Genomic DNA, 18,786 nt, shown 5'->3' with positions numbered 1-18,786 from the left:
TTACTGCTTTGTTATACTATCAGAAATACATAGATGATAATGAAATGATTGTTCATATTTGGACAACTTTTCTGCTGTACTTTGTTGGAAGGAGAAAAATAATCATTTCCTTAATAATAATTTAAACAATTTATTTAACTAAAACAATAACGTTATAGCATATGTATCCATGTTTGTTAACCAATGTAGTTAAATGATTTTTTTTAAAAAAACAACTTAGACTGAGTTTTAGCGCAGATGAAAATTAAACAAATCCTTATTTCCTGATGAATAGCCTTTTGACTACAGTGGTACCTCAGGTAAATACTTAATTCGTTCCGGAGGTCTGTACTTAACCTGAAACTGTTCTTAACCTGAAGCACCACTTTAGCTAATGGGGCCTCCTGCTGCTGCCACCGGAGCATGATTTCTGTTCTTATCCTGAAGCAAAGTTCTTAACCTGAAGCATTATTTCTGGGTTAGTGGAGTGTGTAACCTGAAGTGTATGTAACCTGAAGCATATGTAACCCGAGGTACCACTGTATAATGTAACTTAAATAGAAAATTATCTTTAGAAAGATTTTTCCTCCAAAAACATTTCATTTTAAAAATCCAATTTAATTTTTTAAAAAAACTTTTTTAAAAAAATCATTGTTTTTTTATCTACCCGGGACTCAGACGGTTGTTAAGTTGGAGAGATACCAATCTAGTCCAACCCCCTACAATGTAGGAGTCACAGCCAAGGAATCCCTGATCTCTTTTGATGCTTTCCTTCCTCTGCAGATGGAAGAACTGGTGGGTGAGAGGCATCCTGACTCTGGCGATGATCGTCTTTTTCTTCATCATCATCTACCTGGGACCCATGGTCTTGATGATGATCGTAAGTCTTTGCCGTCTTTCTGGAAGCAGATCTTTTCCCGATGGAGGCCTGGGAGTTCGGGAATGACTTCCTCTTGCCAGAAGGCAGGGCTGGATTCCACCTCCTCGCGAGTTTAAAAGGCCATGGGGAAAGAGGAATGCTTTTGTCTGGAGCCTAAAACTATGTACTAAAGGAATCCGTCAACAAATTTGGGATGTGGAACTGCAATGCCACGTGAGCAAGATGAATAAACACCCAGCAATAAAAGATAATGGGAGAGGATTTACCCCAGCAAATTATTTGTCAAAATTACAAATACCCAAATACAGACAATCATTTACCGTATTTTTCGCACCATAGGGCACACCGGACCATAGGGCGCACCCAGTTTTTTTGGGGGGAAATAAAGGGGAAAAAATTATTCCCCCCCCCCCCCGGTGCGGGACTGGGACGGGGGAAGCTCGAGCTTCCCCCGACCCCAGCCCCCAAACAGGCAAGTCTCCGCAAGCCGTGGGAGCGCTCCCGCTGCTTGCTGAGAGGTCCGCGAAGCCTGGACACGCAGAGCTCAGCGCGCGCAGGCTTCAGCATGCAGGCAAGTCTCTGCAAGCAGCGGGAGCCCAGCGCTGTCCCCCGAGTTTGCGGGGCTGGCGATGGGGAGGAGCAGGCTTCTCCCCCCGCCAGCCTTCTAGCCAAGTTGGGGGACAGCGGGAAGGGCGCGCTGCGCCTCTCCCGCTGTCTCCCGAGTTTGCGGGGCTGGCGACGGGGAGGAGCAGGCTTCTCCCCCCGCCAGCCTTCTAACCAAGTTGGGGGACACCGGGATGGCGGCGTTCCGCCTCCCCGCTGTCCCCCGAGCTTGCGGGGCTGGCGGTGGGGCTCTCCTGAAGCCTGGAGAGCGAGAGTGGTCAGTGCGCACCGACCCCTCTCGCTCTCCAGGCTTCAGCGAAAGCCTGCATTTGCCCCATAGGACGCACACACATTTCCCCTTCATTTTTGGAGGGGAAAAAGTGCATCCTATGGTGCGAAAAATACGGTACCCTCACTAGATTCAACGTGCTGCCATCTGCCTTATTGCAGGGCAGATTCAAGGGTAAACCATATGTGGAACAAGTCTGCCCCTGCGGCTTGATGGAGGTAGAAACTGTCTCTCATGTCTTGTTATGCTGCTGTTTCTACAGGGATATACGTTCGGTATTTATCACTCCTGTTATACAAAATCTCCAAATGGGTCCGAACTTCAATTTCTAAAACTCCTGGTAGAGGACAAGTATCTAGACATCACGCTAAGGGTGGCCAAATTCTGTGCGACTGCCATAAAACCTAGGGAACAAGCTGTACTACCAAAATGATTAAGGTTTTAAATGATAATTTTAGGTTATATTTTAGTGATCAAGATTTAATATATTTTTTAAACTGCCGATATATCTGAATTGTCTCCCAATTGCAATTCAGTGTATTCCTGTTGTGTTTTATGATTTTCCTGATATTGTAAGTGAGCCGGAACTGGTCTGTGACCGTAATAATAAAATTCTATTCTATGTACTGAAGGCTCCAGGCAAGCCTCCGTGGGGAGATAATTCCACAAGCAGAGAGCCATCCACTGAGCTCCTTGGAGAACAGCATGGGATATAAGTGTAATATATAAATACAAAAAAATAAATGGAAGAATGCTTATTGTTCTCTTGAAGTGGCCTGGAAATTTATCAAAACTCATGCCCCCCTGCTGTCTGTCTGTTTGTCTGCAAAAACATATTTAGGGGAACATGACTGGTTTGGTCACACTGGGTGCAGAGTCTCAAGGGCATCACAACTATTATGTAGAATAGAAGTTGTAAGTGAGTGCCAAATTTTGGTGTCGTACAGGGCACTTAGGAAATTTGAGACCCCAAAGTCCACTGCTGCTGTCTGTCTGTCTCTCAGGTGATGTGTGTGCAGATCAAGTGCTTCCAGGAGATCATCACTATCGGTTACAACGTTTATCACTCCTACGAGCTGCCCTGGTTCAGAACCCTAAGTTGGTAAGTGGAATCAGAGTTTGTGCTATCTGAGTTAAGCTCTAGAAGAAGTCTGGTTTCCTTGTTTTCCATGAGGATATCTCACAGCTCAAGGTGGCTGCTGATGTTAACGTTTTCCTTTATGACTGTTATCCAACAGTGCGGGGCAGTGCATCATACCATATAGAAAGCAAACAGTAAACAATAAGAAAAAGGAACCAATATAAATCGAGGCTCCTGTGTTTTCCAACACCAGGATTCGATTTGTAGCTTGATCAGCTCATTCAACCGGTTGAGGAAGACTTTCCCAATTTGGTTGATGTATTCCTCATGAAAGAAGCCTTAGCAGCCTCTCTGAAAAAGATGACCTATATTCTTTCAGGTACTTCCTTCTCTGTGTGAACTACTTCTTTTATGGGGAGACCGTAACGGATTATTTCTTCACTTTGGTCCAGAGGGAGGAGCCCTTGAGGATCCTCAGCAAATATCACCGCTTCATTTCCTTTGCCCTCTACTTAACAGGTAAGCGGGACTCTGGTCTCACATTCGGGACTTAATGGCACTTGAAGTGGGTTCTTCAAGGATTCCTGGAGGCAGGCAGCAATATGGAGACACGATGTCCTTTTCTCATTGGGTGCTATGTTTTGATAGAAGCACAGTCTAGCCCAATCGCCCACTTGGTCTGAGGCCACCCCTGTGATTGGCCAGAATGTTCTGAAGTGGAGGAACATTGGGTTCTCATTTAATTAATTTCTCTATTTCTCAGGCTTCTGCATGTTTGTTCTGAGCCTCGTCAAAAAGCACTATCGACTCCAATTCTACATGGTAAGAGAGATTTTCTCTTTTCAGAGTTAATAGCTTGTGAAGGGAGAGAGAGAGATAGAGAGAGAGAGATGAAAAGGAGCAGGCTGTTCTTATCTTGCCTTTGACTGGCCTTCCCAACCAGATGCCCTCCAGATGTTTTGACTACAACTCCCACCAGCCCTTACCAGCGTGGCCATTGGAGGGTACCAGCTTGAAGAAAGCTTTTTTCCTTTTTTTGCATTCCTTAAAACACTTTACGTATTTCCTTTGTGTGTGAACAACGTATTGAAGAATGGGAAGGCCCACAACTCCTGCCAGTCTTAAAAGTTTATTTTGCAATAGCCTAAATCATCTTAAGAGGGGCATGGGTGGCGCTGTGGGTTAAACCACAGAGCCTAGGACTTGCTGATCAGAAGGTCAGCGGTTCGAATCCCCGCGACGGTTGAGCTCCCGTTGCTCGGTCCCTGTTCCTGCCAACCTAGCAGTTCGAAAGCACATCAAAGTGCAAGTAGATAAATAGGTACCGCTCCAGTGGGAAGGTAAACGGTGTTTCCGTGCGCTGCTCTGGTTCGCCAGAAGCGGCTTAGTCACGCTGGCCACATGACCCGGAAGCTGTATGCCGGCTCCCTCGGCCAATAAAGCGAGATGAGCGCCGCAACCCCAGAGTCGTCAGGGGTCCCTTTACCTTTAAATCTTCTTAAACACCTGAAAATGTATGCTAATACACAAATGGATTCAGCATGAATTAATTAAACATGAGTTTCCAGGTAAACACAGGCTTGAAGATGACCATCCCAGTGCCCAAATTATGAATGTAGTCCATGCCTCGGTAATTTGGGGGCTGGATTACTGCAACGTGCTCTTCGAGGGGCTTCCCTTGGATCTTGTTTGAAAGCTCCAGGTGATGCAGAATGCAGTGGCTACGCTGCTGATCACAGCTTCTGGCCAATAACATGTGGGACCCTGGTTGAAGGATCTGTGCTGGCTTCCCATCTACTACTGAGCCAGGTTCACAGACCTTGTATTAATCTACAAAGCCTGTAACCACTTAGGCCCAGACTACCTCAGGAAGCTTCTGAACCCTCATATCCTAGCTTGATGACCAAGATCATTGCTGGTCATTCCCAGAGTTGGTGAGGCTCATTTGACAACAGCAAGGAACTGAGCCTTTAGTGTCACCGGCCTGGTCCTGTGGAACTCTCTGCCACTAGAGATACAGCAGGCACCTTCTGTGCCAACTTTTGAATGCCCGCAGAAAACTTTTCTATTCTGCCAGGCCTTTGTAGGCAATTAAGAATAAATCATCCTGCAATGGGTTTATTGGTGTCTGTTTTAAATTTTTTAATGATTTTTATTAAACAGTTTTGTGTTTTTATTGCTGTACAGTGTTACCTTGGTTTAAGAACAATCCGGTTTAAGAACGATTTGGTTTACAAACTCCGCAAAACTGGAAATAGTGTCTTGGTTTGAGAACTTTACCTCAGTCTAAGAATCCGAATGGTGGAAGGGCACCGGCAGCGGGAGGCCTCATTAGGGAAAGCGTGCCTCGGTTTAAGAAGGGGTTTGGTTTAAGAACGGGCTTCCAGAATGGATTAAGTTCATAAACCGAGGTACCACTGTAAACTATGTTGTTGTTTTTTAATGCCACAGAGGCACACACATGTTTTTATAACTAGATTAACAATACACAACGTACAAGGTTGTGAAGGGGCAGCAAATGTTCCCACTTCTATTACTGTGGCTTTGGCCAGGCCAACCCTTCAGCACCACCAGCTGCCGACCCCCCAAAGGCTCAGGCCATGGCTGTGAGAAGCTAAAGGGAAAACCCTCCCTGGGCCTCTGCTGGAGAGGAAGGGGCTATGGAGTGCTTTGCCCGTGTCTCAGATTGTGTGGGAGGATTCAGTGGGCAGAGTCAACGTTGCTCTGGGGGTGACCACCCAGATGTTGCTGGACTCCACCTCCCATCATCCCTGATCACTGTCCATGCTGGCTGGGGGTGATGGGGCGAATGGTCCAACAAGATCTCTGGACCTCACATTTGCTCAGTTCAAAACAAGGCCTCTCTCAACAGCTGAATTGCTGATCAGAACCCTGAGGATGCAGAAATATTTGGATCTGGTCTGCATGGGAGAACGAATGGTGGGTGGACCTTTGGTTTTTTGTTTGCAAGAAAGGCATGGACAGTGGACCTCCTGGGAAGCGATGAGCAGTTTTGGAAGGGGCTCCCTCGATTGCAGTCTAGAGACAATCAGCCGTGTGTATGTGTGGTCTTTTTGCTAACTCTGTGCCTATCATTGTGAAATGTGGGGTGGCAAATTCCCTGATGTTCTCTCTCTCTCTCTAATCAGCATTTTGGTGTGTGTTTTTGAGAAACGTTGTTTTTTGCCCCCTGCAAACTGGAATGCATGCTGTTCTCTCTTTCCAGTTTGGCTGGACCCATGTGACTTTGCTAATAGTTGTTACCCAGTCCCACCTCATCATTCACAACCTGTTTGAAGGAATGATCTGGTGAGTTGGTGCTGCTTACTGACTTTCTGCTGTGTAGCGCAGGCCGCCGGGCTGCCTTGAAGGACAAAGAACATAGCATGGGGACAGGCCTCTTGCATGGGGCGTCACTAGTAGGAGCAGGAATCAATGGACCGCTGGCTCATGCCTTGGGGCAACTGTTTGGGTTGGCATGATGAGATCTGGGGGGGAGTTTTCCTGGCATTAATCAGGCAAAAAGGAAGAATCCCAGTCCGCTTTGCTGTGCATGCATGTACTCTTTCGAAATATGAGGCAGCCACTCAGTGGGCCTTATACAGGAACTGCTCTCTGCTCAGCAAAAAAGAAGGTACGCTTCGGGCATTTTCCTGCATGAGGCTTAAAGTTCAGCTCTTGCTTCAATCTGATTTGTAAGGCCAGCATAAGACCGGTTCTGAATTAGTAGCACACGAGAGGCCCAGAGGCGACTAAAGCTTCTTGTCTGAAAATGCCCTTGCAACCTGAATTGTGTGGTCTCCATCATTTCTGTCCTCAGGCTGCACACCTGCTCTTTTAGGGGAGTGCAACCCCATCCAGGACAGGGACGCGGGTGGCGCTGTGGGTTAAACCATAGAGCCTAGGGCTTGCCGATCAGAAGGTTGGCAGTTTGAATCCCTGCGACGGGGTGAGCTCCCGTTGCTCGGTCCCTGCTCCTGCCAACCTAGCAGTGCGAAAGCATGCCAAAAAGTGCAAGTAGATAAATAGGTACCACTCCGGCGGGAAGGTAAACGGCGTTTCCGTGCGCTGCTCTGGTTCGCCAGAAGCGGCTTAGTCCTGTTGGCCACATGACCGGAAGCTGTACGCCAGCTCCCTCGGCCATTAAAGCAAGATGAGCGCTGCAGCCCCAGAGTCATCCGCGGCTGGACTTAACTGTCAGGGGTCCCTTTACCTTTAACCCCATCCAGGACAGGCTGCCTACTCGGTTCCCTAACAAATTGCATGGTCTAAGTGAAGCCACCAGCAGTTTGAAAAACTGCAGACCCCCTTGGGGCCCACGGTCTACTACCCCAACTCAGTCCATCTTGGAGAGGCCCAAATGGCAATGAGTGCCGTCACCTAATGTGAGACCTGGTCCATGTGTCCCAACTTCTCCAGATTATCTTCTGGGATAATTCAGCCTAGCAGGAATCCCCACCCCCACCGCAAATAGATCCATTGTCTAACCTGTCCTAACGGCTATCTCAGAGTGAAACACTCACAGTTGGAGGGAGGTCATTCTCATTTTGCCAGATGCCAGAACAATTAATAACCATTGAAACCATGCCAGCATGAAATGATAACACATCAAGGTTCCCACAACCAGTGTCTTTTCAGCTGGCTCTCACTTTTGCATAAATTGTAATTTCATTTGTCCAGAGGATAAGGATGGTTTTGGCACTTAGCAAGGGAGCCATCTGTAACATGGCTATCAAAATACATTTAGCGTAGCTTGTCAGTCAGCATTGCAAATGCAGCCACTGGCAGGATATTTTTTATTTTATGTTTTGCAGATCAAACCAATATTCACACCCTTTAAGTGAAAACATAGCAACTAAAGGCCAAACTAGGCATGACATTCAGAAATGTCAACCTTAAAAAAATGCATCAGCAAGGGGGTTGGGAAGGCAAGCTAATAAATGTTGGGAGAGAGAATTTAACAATATCCTCCCTGGAGAAAACTCTTCCCACAAAACTAGTATTTGCAGGGGTTGGGGAGAATCCCTCTGGACACTAGTGGGAAATTTCCTTTCAGGGCAAATAGAAGCTTCCAGCTGTAGCCTTTAGCATCATGTATAGTTAGTCCCTGAATGGTAATGATAGCTATCCAAATACTTCTCGGAACCATCATGTAAATTGCAGAGACGTGTTTAGAACAGAAAAGCAAAATCTAGCTTTGGCAGCTAATATCTTTGAAAATAACCAAGGGGAGGGGTGTGAAAATCCATACACTTGAATGATACTTGTGGTTTCTGAAAGCCGAAAGATCTCCTTACCAGCATGTAAATTCTCATTTAAACTGAGGTTCGAGAGAAGCTCTGGGCCCTTAATTTGCGTCAGGAGTTCTTTCTATAAAATGAAATTATGAAAGCACTATTAGGAGTGGGAGTTTTGCTGATTGAAATGGCGTCTGCTGGTTCAAATGAACGCATTCATCCACCCATCAGGGGACAGGCTTCCACAGTGCTATTTCTCAATTAGCAGTTAGAGCTCCCTGCTGGCAAGGAGATCTCTAGATCTGAGCCACAGCTGTGGGCTGCTGCCCCTTGCTGTCGTCAAGTGTCTTTCTCTCCAATCCAGACAGGTCCTTTGAGTGGTTTATCTAGGTCTTTTTCCCTTCCCCTCTGTCTAGGTTTATCGTCCCAATTTCCTGCGTCATCTGCAACGACATCATGGCCTACATGTTCGGCTTCTTCTTTGGACGCACTCCGCTGATTAAGGTTGGTTCTGGTATCGAGATGGATGAACAAATCTTAGGAAAAGCTGTTTTCGGCATTGGGTTTGAATGCCTGCCAGGGCATCCAGCCTGATTGTGCTGTGTGAGTGTGTGGGGTGTGTTTGGCAGGTGCACTGGAGCACAGGAGTGTAGAGAGCTGCGTTAGATGCTAGAGATGGAGCGTGGGTCCTTCTGTCTGCAAGGCAGATGTGCCACTGACGCCCTTCCCCAACACTAATAATAATAATAATTTATTATTTATACCCCGCCCATCTGGCTGGGCTTCCCCAGCCACTCTGGGCGGCTTCCAACAAAATATTAAAATACAGCAATGCATCAAACATTAAAAGCTTCCCTAAACAGGGCTGCCTTCAGATGTCTTCTAAAAGTCTGGTAGTTGTTGTTCTCTTTGACATCTGATGGGAGGGTGTTCCACAGGGCAGGTGCCACTACCGAGAAGGCCCTCTGCCTGGTTCCCTGTAGCTTTGATTCTCGCAGTGAGGGAACCGCCAGAAGGCCCTTGGAGCTGGACCTCAGTGTCCGGGCTGGATGATGGGGGTGGAGACGCTCCTTCAGGTATACAGGTCCGAGGCCGTTTAGGGCTTTAAAGGTCAGCACCAACACTTTGAATTGTGCTCGGAAACAAAACTTAGTTTGGGGACTTCTGTCCCGTCCGATGTGTTCATGGAGACTCTGGCGGCTTCTGCAGCTCCTCTCTTTTAACGTTCTTGCCTGTTCCTGTATCTCCAGCTCTCCCCAAAGAAGACCTGGGAAGGCTTTATTGGAGGGTTCTTTGCCACCGTGGTGTTCGGCCTGCTAGTAAGTTGCTTTTTCCCTATTGGTTAAGAACAAAAGTTGTGTTGGGCCTTGGAGCACGAGGCAGTGTTACCCATAAAGCAGCCTCATGGAGATGGATGGTGGAAGTCTGGGGCCTGTTGAGGGCGATGGGCCTGCCCCACAGAGCACCGTCAACCTCCCAGGAACTTCTCTGAATAGTAGCCTGCTTTTGTGAATATACAAGCATCACCTGAGGCCCTTCTCCTTGTGCTCCCGGAGGGTGGCAACATGAGAATGGGCCTTTATAGTGGTGGCTCCTCATTTCTGGAATGCTCTCCCCATGGGGGGCTACTGGTGCCAAGCAAAAACTTTCCTCTTCAACCTGACCTTTGTCTTGTAACTATCTATTGCCTTTTTGCCTGGGTTGGATGTTTTTATGTAGGTGGTGCTTGCTTTGCTTCAGATATTGTAAGTCACTTGGAGTTGCTGTGGCAAAAAAAAAAAGAGCAACAATTTTGATAATAATAGTAATTCAGTTCAGGAATCCAGAACTGAAACACCCAAGTAGCTATCCGATACAACAATAATATTTGGGGTCAGAGCTTGAAAGAAATAATTCACACACTTCTGACATGTCTGGTTCCCAAGGCTCCTAGTCAGGGGTCAGCAAACTTTTTCAGCAGGGGGCCGGTCCACAGTCCCTCAGACCTTGTTGGGGGCCGAACTATATTTTGAAGGGGGAAAAAATGAACCAATTCCTATGCCCCACAAATAACCCAGAGATGCATTTTAAATAAAAGCACACATTCGACTCATGTAAAAACACCAGGCAGGCCCCACAAGTAACCCAGGGATGCATTTTCAATCAAAGCACACATTCTACTCATGTAAAAACATGCTGGTTCCTGGACCGTCCGCAGGCCAGATTTAGAAGGTGATTGGGCCGGATCCGGCCCCCAGGCCTTAGTTTGCCTACCCATGCTCCTAGCCAGCCAGCTGGTCCACTTAAATATCTGAAGGGCTGTCACATGGACGATGGGGTGAGCTTGTTTTATGCTGCTCCAGAGGGTAGGTCCTGAACCAGTGGATTCAAATGACAAGAAATGAGATTTTAAATAACCTTTAAGAATACAGTGGTACCTCGGGTTACAGACGCTTCAGGTTACAGACTCCGCTAACCCAGAAATAGTACCTCGGGTTAAGAACTTTGCTGAGAACAGAAATTGTGTGGTGGCAGCGGGAGGCCCCATTAGCTAAACTACCTCAGGTTAAGAACAGTTGCAGGTTAAGAACAGACCTCCAGAACGAATTAAGTGCTTAACCCGAGGTACCACTGTATTCTGCTTGGAAGAGTGATTTGACAATGGAACAGACTTCATGGGTTGTTGATGGACTCTCCTTCACTGGAAGTTTTCAAACAGAGGTTGGATAATCATGTTCACTGAAACCGGGAACTGACTTGTCTGTTTTGACTGTCGGACCCGTCTTCTTCAGGAAATGCAAAGGCACCCAGCACGCTTTCGTTGCGCAGTGCTGAGTCATTCCGCTTCTCCCGGCTACGGCAGGGTTTCTTCGGTAGCAGTGTGCCCGTGTGTAAGGATTTAGCATCACGGCAGTAAAACTCTCGTACACAGTTTCTTCTATTCTACGAAGCTTTAATGTACAGCAGCCAAACAGTAACGGGACGCGGGTGGCGCTGTGGGTTAAACCACAGAGCCTAGGACTTGCTGATCAGAAGGTCGGCGGTTCGAATCCCCGCAACGGGGTGAGCTCCCGTTGCTCGGTCCCTGCTCCTGCCAACCTAGCAGTTCGAAAGCACGTCAAAGTGCAAGTAGATAAATAGGTACCGCTCCAGCGGGAAGGTAAACGGCGTTTCCGTGCGCTGCTCTGGTTCGCCAGAAGTGGCTTAGTCATGCTGGCCACAAGACCCGGAAGCTGTACACCGGCTCCCTCGGCCAGTAAAGCGAGATGAGCGCTGCAACCCCAGAGTCAGTCACGACTGGACCTAATGGTCAGGGGTCCCTTTACCTTTACCTTAGCAAAACAGTAAGTCATCCAGGAGAGAGCAATGACATGTTGCCTCTCCTTTGCAGCCAAAACAGAAAGTAAAAGTAAGTTCACATTCGTACGTGATGTCATTTCCCTTGAGCTATTAACCCTGTAAGCTCTGGGACACCTCGCAGGCCACCTGTCAGGGATTCTCTAGCTCTCATTCCTGCTTGCAGGGGCTTGAACTAAATGGCCCTTCCAACTCCGCTGTGATTCATATCAGAGTTCCTTGGCAGTGATTTACCTTTTGCCTCTTCCGTTTCCCTCTCCGCCCCACCCTCAACCCAGCTGTCGTATGTGATGTCTGGATACAGATGCTTCGTGTGCCCCGTGGAGTTTAACAACGACACCAACAGCTTCACTGTGGACTGTGAGCCCCCTGAGCTCTTCCAGCTGCAAGAATACAACATCCCCTTGGTGCTTCAGTCTGTCGTCGGCTGGGTAGGCATCCAGGTCAGAGCGTTCAGGTTTGGAAAACTTCTGAGAACATAAGGAGAGCTTGCTGGATCAGGCCAAACGTCCAGCCTGTCCAGCATCTTGTTCTCTTGGTGGCCAACCAGATACCTATAAGCCAGGACCCCCGAGCACAAGGGCACTCCCCCCTCCTATGTTTTCCAGCAAGTGGTATTCAGAAACTTTGCTGGTTCCAGCAGCCTAGCCTAGTAGTCATTGATAGCCCTCTCGTCCATGAATCTTTTATGAATCTCTTTTAAAGCCATCTAGGTGAGTAGCCATCACTGCAACTTGTGGGAGAGAGTTCCATAGATGATAACTATGTGCTGATGCATGATTTCTTTTACTATTATCATTAGTTCATTTATATCCCACCTTTTTCTCCGGGGAGCTCAAGATGGTTCTCCCTCTCCTTGTTAAATTCTGCACAACAACCCTCTTGTGGGAATGTTCAGGGATGCAGGAGAGGATATATTCTTTGATTATATCCTTTTCCAACTTGTGTTAACAAGTTCCACAGTTTAGCCGAGTAACATTCCCCTTTTTTAAACTTGCAGCGGATGCATTTGCTCAGGCTCGCTAAAGCCTCTATAATAACTGTTCTGGTATTTTCCCCTTATTCCCTCAGAAAAGATAAGACACGACACAGTCTTCTATAAAAGTATAAAAAGAGTTTACTCACATTCTGTTCACAATCGGATCCCAGAAGGCAGACTTAGCTTAGAAAAGTAACATGCACCTGGAAATTATCTCATAAGGAGACAGTCCCTTTGTCCTCTCTTGGCTGGAAGTCAAGAGAGCATCTTTGGCTAAGCAGATGTTGCTTTTTTGATGCATGTGGTCAAAAAGAGAGAGATGATTGCCCTGCCCTGTGCTTTTGTCGTTACCTGCACAGGTAAGGCCACGCCCACCTCTAGTCACATGCAGAGGAAGTCTGTCCCAGCCCAGAAGGAAACAGGAAGTTTACCTGCTGGCTGGACAAACATTCCTCCCCATGTGTAAACATGTTCCCTCTAGGAATGTTGTGCTTGACTGCTCTTGAGTTTCACATCCCACACCTCTGAGGTAGGATAGGCTGAGAGGCCATGACGGACCCCTGAGCTTTATGGCCAAGTGAGGATTTGAACCCTGGTCTACAAGGTCCTACTTCAACAACCTAACCATTGTGCCACACTGTTTTACTAAAGCGGGTGTGTGCGATGATTGACGGCTACCAGCTTATACGTTCAGCAGAATCAAGCATCTTTCCGCGGACTGTACCAGGGCAAGTGAGGGTTGGTCTGAATCTACCCTACAAAAGTGAGCTCCTTTGTTGAGAAAATGAGGACGTTTGAGGGAAATCTTCTGCCTCTGTGCTTTGCTACATGCAGATGTTGTGGGAAGGGGAGGTGTGCGGGGCGGGAGGATTTGTGGGGAGCACATATATATATACCGTATTTTTCGCTTCATAGGATGCACTTTTTTCCCTCTTAAAAACTAAGGGGGAAAGTTTGTGTGTCCTATGGAGTGAATGCAGGGGGGAGGCAGGCAGGCACAAAAGCTTTGCGTGGCTCTTGCAGGCTTTTCCCCAGGAGGGAGAAGGGACCGCCACTCCCCGACCTGTTCTGGGGGCTGGGTTCTGGGGAAGCTCGGGCTTCCCCCGCTCCAGCCCCACAGCTAAAAAGGAGAAGCCTGAAGCCCCCGGAGCGCAGCGCAAACTGCCGCTGCGCTCCGAAGGCTTGCAGATAGCCCCCTGAAGCCTGGAGAGCGGGAGGGGTCAGTGCACACCGATCCCTCTTGCTCTCCAGGCTTCGCTTCGCTGGAGAGGCGCTGCACAGTTTTCCCTTTCTGCGCAGCGCCCCTTCAGCGAAGCGGGAGAAGAAATGGAAGGGGTTAGTTTCTCCTGCCGCTTCGCTGAAGGGGCGCTGAGCAGAGAGGGGGAGAATTTTTTTCCTGTTGTCCCCCTCCTATGGTCCGGTGCGTCCTATAGAGCGAAAAATACGGTATATGGTGCTTCCTCCCCCTACACACTTGCAGTCCAAAAATGGTACAGTCCAGGAAAAAAAGAACAATTCCGCTGAACCTGTGGACTCCCAAGGAAGCTGAATGTTGGGTGGTTCAGGACAGATGATGGAAAATGTTTCTGCATGCACCGTTAAACTAGGGAACTCCCTTCCACAGGAGGACACGGTTGCCAACGAACTTGGGTAGCTTTCAGAGAGGACTGGGCAAATTCATTTAGGAGAGGGCTCTGCTCATGCTTCGGAATGCCTGTTGCTGGATATTGCAGGAGGGAGAGAGTGCTGTTGTTCTTGAATCCTGCATGCAGGGTAACTGGCTGATGAGAAAAGGATGCTGGACTAGATAGGCCATTGGCCTGATTCAGCAGGCTATCCTTACGTTCTTACACTGGTTTGACATCATCTGATAGGAAGTGCCTACAGAGGGTGGTGAATACAGCACAAGATATTAGGGCTGTCCCGTGCATCCGCTGGATGATATCGCGGAAGAACGTTGCCTCAGGAGAGTGAGGAAAATTCTCAGGGATGATTCACACCCTGGCCAGCACTTTCTTGATCTCCTGCCCTCAGGCAGAAGATATAGAAGCAGGATTAGCCGCACCAACAGGGTAAAGAATAGCTTCTATCCGTGGGTTGTTAGGCTGCTGAATGAAAAGATAACAACAGGGGAACTGACTTTTGGGTTTGGTGGGTGTGCTTCAGTAAACGAGGGGAATTAAGACTAAGAGAGCTGAGGGGCGGGGTGCTCGTGTAATCTCACTGTATACAAGTTGTACAAGGGACAATAAAGTATTTCAATTTCAGTTTAAAGTCAGTCGTAAGCCTGCAGGATTTGCAGAGCCCTTTTCCAGCTCACCTACCCGCCGGTGTGAGGTGCTGGCGTGGCAGAGCTTCTTCAACTGACAGTAACCCCCATCCCTTCTCCTTTCTCCAGAAAACAGTTCGGATGTACCCCTTCCAGATCCACAGCATTGCACTCTCGACTTTCGCCTCCCTCATCGGTCCCTTCGGAGGGTTTTTTGCCAGCGGATTTAAAAGAGCTTTCAAGATCAAGGTATGGCACACCTTGAAAGAGCATGGTCAGGAAGGCAGGTCTATCGAATCCACTTCAGTTCTAATAAAACGTTCCCTGGAATATATTTGTTATCATTATATTTCTCTCTATCCTGCCTTTTCCCCAGGCTCAAGGCAGCTTACATAGATTAAAACAACAAAGTACAAAAAAAGCTAAAAACATGTAAAATATTATTTTTAAAGTAATTAAAACTCTAATGGAATAGTTATCTAGATATTATATTATACCCCACTTTTATTATCTACACATCAAAATGTCTTGCAGTGATAAAAATGTACAGTTTACAAAACTTAAAACAGTTTTTACTGCATATGTAAATTTACAGGGGATTTTTTATTTTTAAAAAATCAAATGTTTATATAAAATATAGGAGCTTGATTTCAAAAACTGAAATCCTTCTCCTGAAAGTCTGGGTTAGTAAACAAGAAGTGAAACAATTTAGATTCCATAACTTCCAGTGGGGTGTGAACAGACTGAGGACTGTTTGGTAGGGACTGATGGGGGTGGAAATTAGTGATGATCCTTTCCTCCTCCCTGTTTCCTGGTGTCAAGAGGGCAGGTGGGTTTGGATCAGGAATCCCCTCCACCTGCCAGGGCCTACACACTCTCTACTTTTCTCCCTCGATTGCGCAGGACTTTGCCAACACCATCCCAGGGCACGGAGGCATCATGGATCGGTTTGACTGCCAGTACTTGATGGCCACCTTTGTGAATGTATACATTGCAAGCTTTATCAGGTGAGATGATGGTTTGGTTTGGTTTGGTTTGGTTTGGTTTGGTTTGGTTTGGTTTGGTTTGGTTTGGTTGCGGGCCGCACCATCAATCCTTGGGTTCTCTTTTTCTCAAAGTACAGTGGTACCTCGGGTTAAGTACAGTGGTGCCTCGCAAGACGAAAATAATCCGTTCTGCGAGTCTCTTCGTCTAGCGGTTTTTACGTCTTGCGAAGCAACCCTATTAGCGGCTTAGCGCTATTAGCGGTTTAGCGGCTTAGCGGCTATTAAAGGCTTAGCGGCTTAGCGGCTTAGCGGCTAAAAGGCTATTAGTGGCTTAGCAGCTTAGAAAAAGGGGGGGAGCAAAAAAAATCGCAAGACTCGCAAGAAGTTTTCGTCTTGCGAAGCGCATTGAAAAACGGAAAACCCTTTCGTCTAGCGGGTTTTTCGTCTTGCGAGGCATTCGTCTTGCGGGGCACCACTGTACTTAATTTGTTCTGGAGGTCTGTTCTTAACCTGAAACTGTTCTTAACCTGAAGCCCCACTTTAGCTAATGGGGCCTCCTGCTGCCACCATGCCGCCGGAGCACGATTTCTGTTCTCATCCTGAAGCAAAGTTCTTAACCCGAGGTACTATTTCAGGGTCAGCAGAGTCTGTAGCCAGAAGCATATGTAACCCGAGGTACCACTGTATATGTTTATTTGGCTTTTGAAAATGCAGCTGTAAAAAGGCAAAGAGATGCACAGCTCATTAAAAGGAGGACAAAGAACCATAACTGTGACTGAATGGAGTAGAGAGGTTTTTTACAACATCATCGATATTAAGAAATAAACATGGAGTGATGGGTCAGAGTGAAATCAGAACAGAAGCCATTAGTAAGAGAATTAATGGGTTGGGGAAGGGAGCAGTCAGAAACAGGTCTAGGCTAGGCAAAATAAATATCCATCAAGAGAAAGGCAAATATCCCTCCAGAGCTATGCGTGATTCCTTGGAGGTTTGTATAATACGCTATTATTGCTTATAAAAGTTACAAATGACTATCTCGAATGGGTCTGGTTTAGCCAAACCTCAGTTGACTCTGGGACGGCGAATCAAATATTCTGACGGTGCAATTTCCCCATACCATCTCTAATAATCCTTGTGTTCTCAGTTCAGAGGATAGAAGGGTGGAGACAATGTGAGGCTGGGATCAAAGGGATTCCTCGCTCAGTGTCAAAGGAGATCCTGACGGTGGAATTGAAAGGAAGACTTAGCCTTAGCCATTAATCCCAGTAGCAACATAAAACAAGGCATGGGTCTACAGCAGGGTGTTCCAATCCTGGGTATCCAGCTGTTTTGGGACTACAACTGCCAGCATCCCTAGCCAGCAGTACCAGTGGTCAGGGATGATGGGGACTGTAGTCCAGCTGGCGACCCAAGTTTGAGAAACCCTGGTCTGTGGGAAGCCTCCCCTTCCAAACGTTCTCAGCCTGGTGAGGTGACGTGATTGCCTTATTCTTCTTCACTAGAGAGCCAGTGTGGTGTAGTGGTTAAGAGCGGTAGTCTTGTAATCTGGTGAACCGGGTTCGCTTCCCTGTTCCTCCACATGCAGCTGCTGGGTGACCTTGGGCCAGTCACACTTCTCTGAAGTCTCTCAGCCCCACTCACCTCACAGAGTGTTTGTTGTGGGGGCGGAAGGGAAAGGAGAATGTTAGCCGCTTTGAGACTACTTCGGGTAGTGATAAAGCGGGATATCAAATCCAAACTCTTCTCTTCTTCTCACTCCAGGGGTCCTAATCCGAGCAAGCTGATCCAGCAGCTGCTAACTCTGCGACCAGATCAGCAGCTGAACATCTTCAACACGCTAAAGGGCCACCTGGTGGACAAGGGCATGCTGGCTGGCGCTGAGGATGCGTAGGCGCCTGTGACGTCAGGATAGGACTGAGCATGGGCAAGCCCCTCACCCCCCAGAGGAACCCCTCTCCCAGCTTGCCTGATTTAGGACAATAACCAAGCCTCATGTCTCTCACTTCCTTTTCCATATAAAAGGTTTGCATTTGTGCATTTTTAAAAAGAAATGTATCTATATCTCTGTGGCGGTGGTTTGGAGCAAACAGAGGGGAGCTTTTAGCTGGGAAGGAACTGCGGCCCGGAAGGAGGCGCTCGGCTGATGGTTTTGGAAGGTGGTTTTACTCCTCGGATCTGCCCGGTGGTTTTTCTTATTCCCAGATGTGTATAGAAAGTCGTGCAAGGCTCGTTCTACTCTCAGAGCAGCGGTGCTTTTGTAGCGGGGAGAGGGAAGAGACAGGGAAGAGTGCCAAATAGTTTGGGTTAAAAAAAGACAGGGGTGTTGAATCAAAATTACCTGGATTATGCACCCCTGTTCCACCATCCTGGCTTCCTTATCCGTGAAGCGTTTGGCAAACGCCCAGGTTCCTAAGTCCAGCGAAGTGAGCCGTTTCCCCCAATCTGCGCCCCCGTTCCCCACACAAATATCCAACAATTTGGTGGTGCAGAGAGCCATTTTTAGTGCCATGCGTATAAACGTTGAGTGGGTTTTCACAGAGATGGGTTGGAGATCTTGCCCACCCCCAGGTCAGCCAAGGAAATTGGGATCCAGGATCCCTTTGCTCACAGAAGCAGCTCGAGAGCCAGGAAGACTCAAGGACAGCGATGCCAAATGTCCTAAGTGGCACTTCTGCAAGCGGGGGGGGGGGGGAGAGGCAAGGCCTGCCACCCTGCCCTAGAAACAGCTGCCCTTGTCTCCTTTCCGTGCAGGGGAAATCCCTGCCAGCAGGAGAAGGCGCTTCCTCTTCTCACCCAGTTTCCTGCGCAGAAATGGATGCATGTTGCTCCCTTTTCTTGTGGGGTCGCCATATTTCTTGCATTTCTGGTGGAAAAGGATGCAAAGTTCACCTGCTTCTGTGCTGTTCTTGATAAGCAGGGAAGGTAGGGGCATTTATCTTTATGTTCCTGAAGCAGAGCCAACCATTTGCCACAAAAAAAATTGGAAGAGACCATGAAGGCAAATGCATTTTTATTATATTTTTTTAGGTTTTATTTCACAAATCCTACTGAACATTTTTGGGTTTTTTGCTGCTTCTTTTTTTAAGCCTTCCTTCATTTTGGAGAAGTACCTGAATAGATGGATATTGAGGCAGGACACCTGACCTC

At 47.6% G+C, this 18,786-nt stretch overlaps 1 protein-coding gene across 1 annotated transcript in view; it reads left to right on the top strand.

Annotated features, from left to right (window-relative positions):
* The window catches only part of CDS2 (CDP-diacylglycerol synthase 2), a 47,163-nt gene that overhangs the window by 25,243 nt on the left and 3,134 nt on the right, over positions 1-18,786 (top strand). The window contains exons 3-13 of the mRNA XM_083753313.1: positions 763-859; positions 2,756-2,853; positions 3,212-3,351; positions 3,596-3,654; positions 6,059-6,141; positions 8,486-8,573; positions 9,320-9,388; positions 11,684-11,836; positions 14,783-14,902; positions 15,557-15,660; positions 17,401-18,786. The exon at positions 17,401-18,786 is cut by the window's right edge and continues 1,132 nt beyond it. Of these exons, the coding sequence (XP_083609439.1) occupies positions 763-859; positions 2,756-2,853; positions 3,212-3,351; positions 3,596-3,654; positions 6,059-6,141; positions 8,486-8,573; positions 9,320-9,388; positions 11,684-11,836; positions 14,783-14,902; positions 15,557-15,660; positions 17,401-17,530 (1,141 nt within the window). The 3' untranslated portion in view covers positions 17,531-18,786. The remainder of the gene's footprint in view (positions 1-762; positions 860-2,755; positions 2,854-3,211; positions 3,352-3,595; positions 3,655-6,058; positions 6,142-8,485; positions 8,574-9,319; positions 9,389-11,683; positions 11,837-14,782; positions 14,903-15,556; positions 15,661-17,400) is intronic.

Source organism: Podarcis gaigeae (genome assembly GCF_964106915.1).
Source record: "Podarcis gaigeae genome assembly, chromosome: 8".
Lineage (NCBI taxonomy): Eukaryota > Metazoa > Chordata > Lepidosauria > Squamata > Lacertidae > Podarcis > Podarcis gaigeae.
This window is presented reverse-complemented; position numbering and strand designations above follow the sequence as displayed.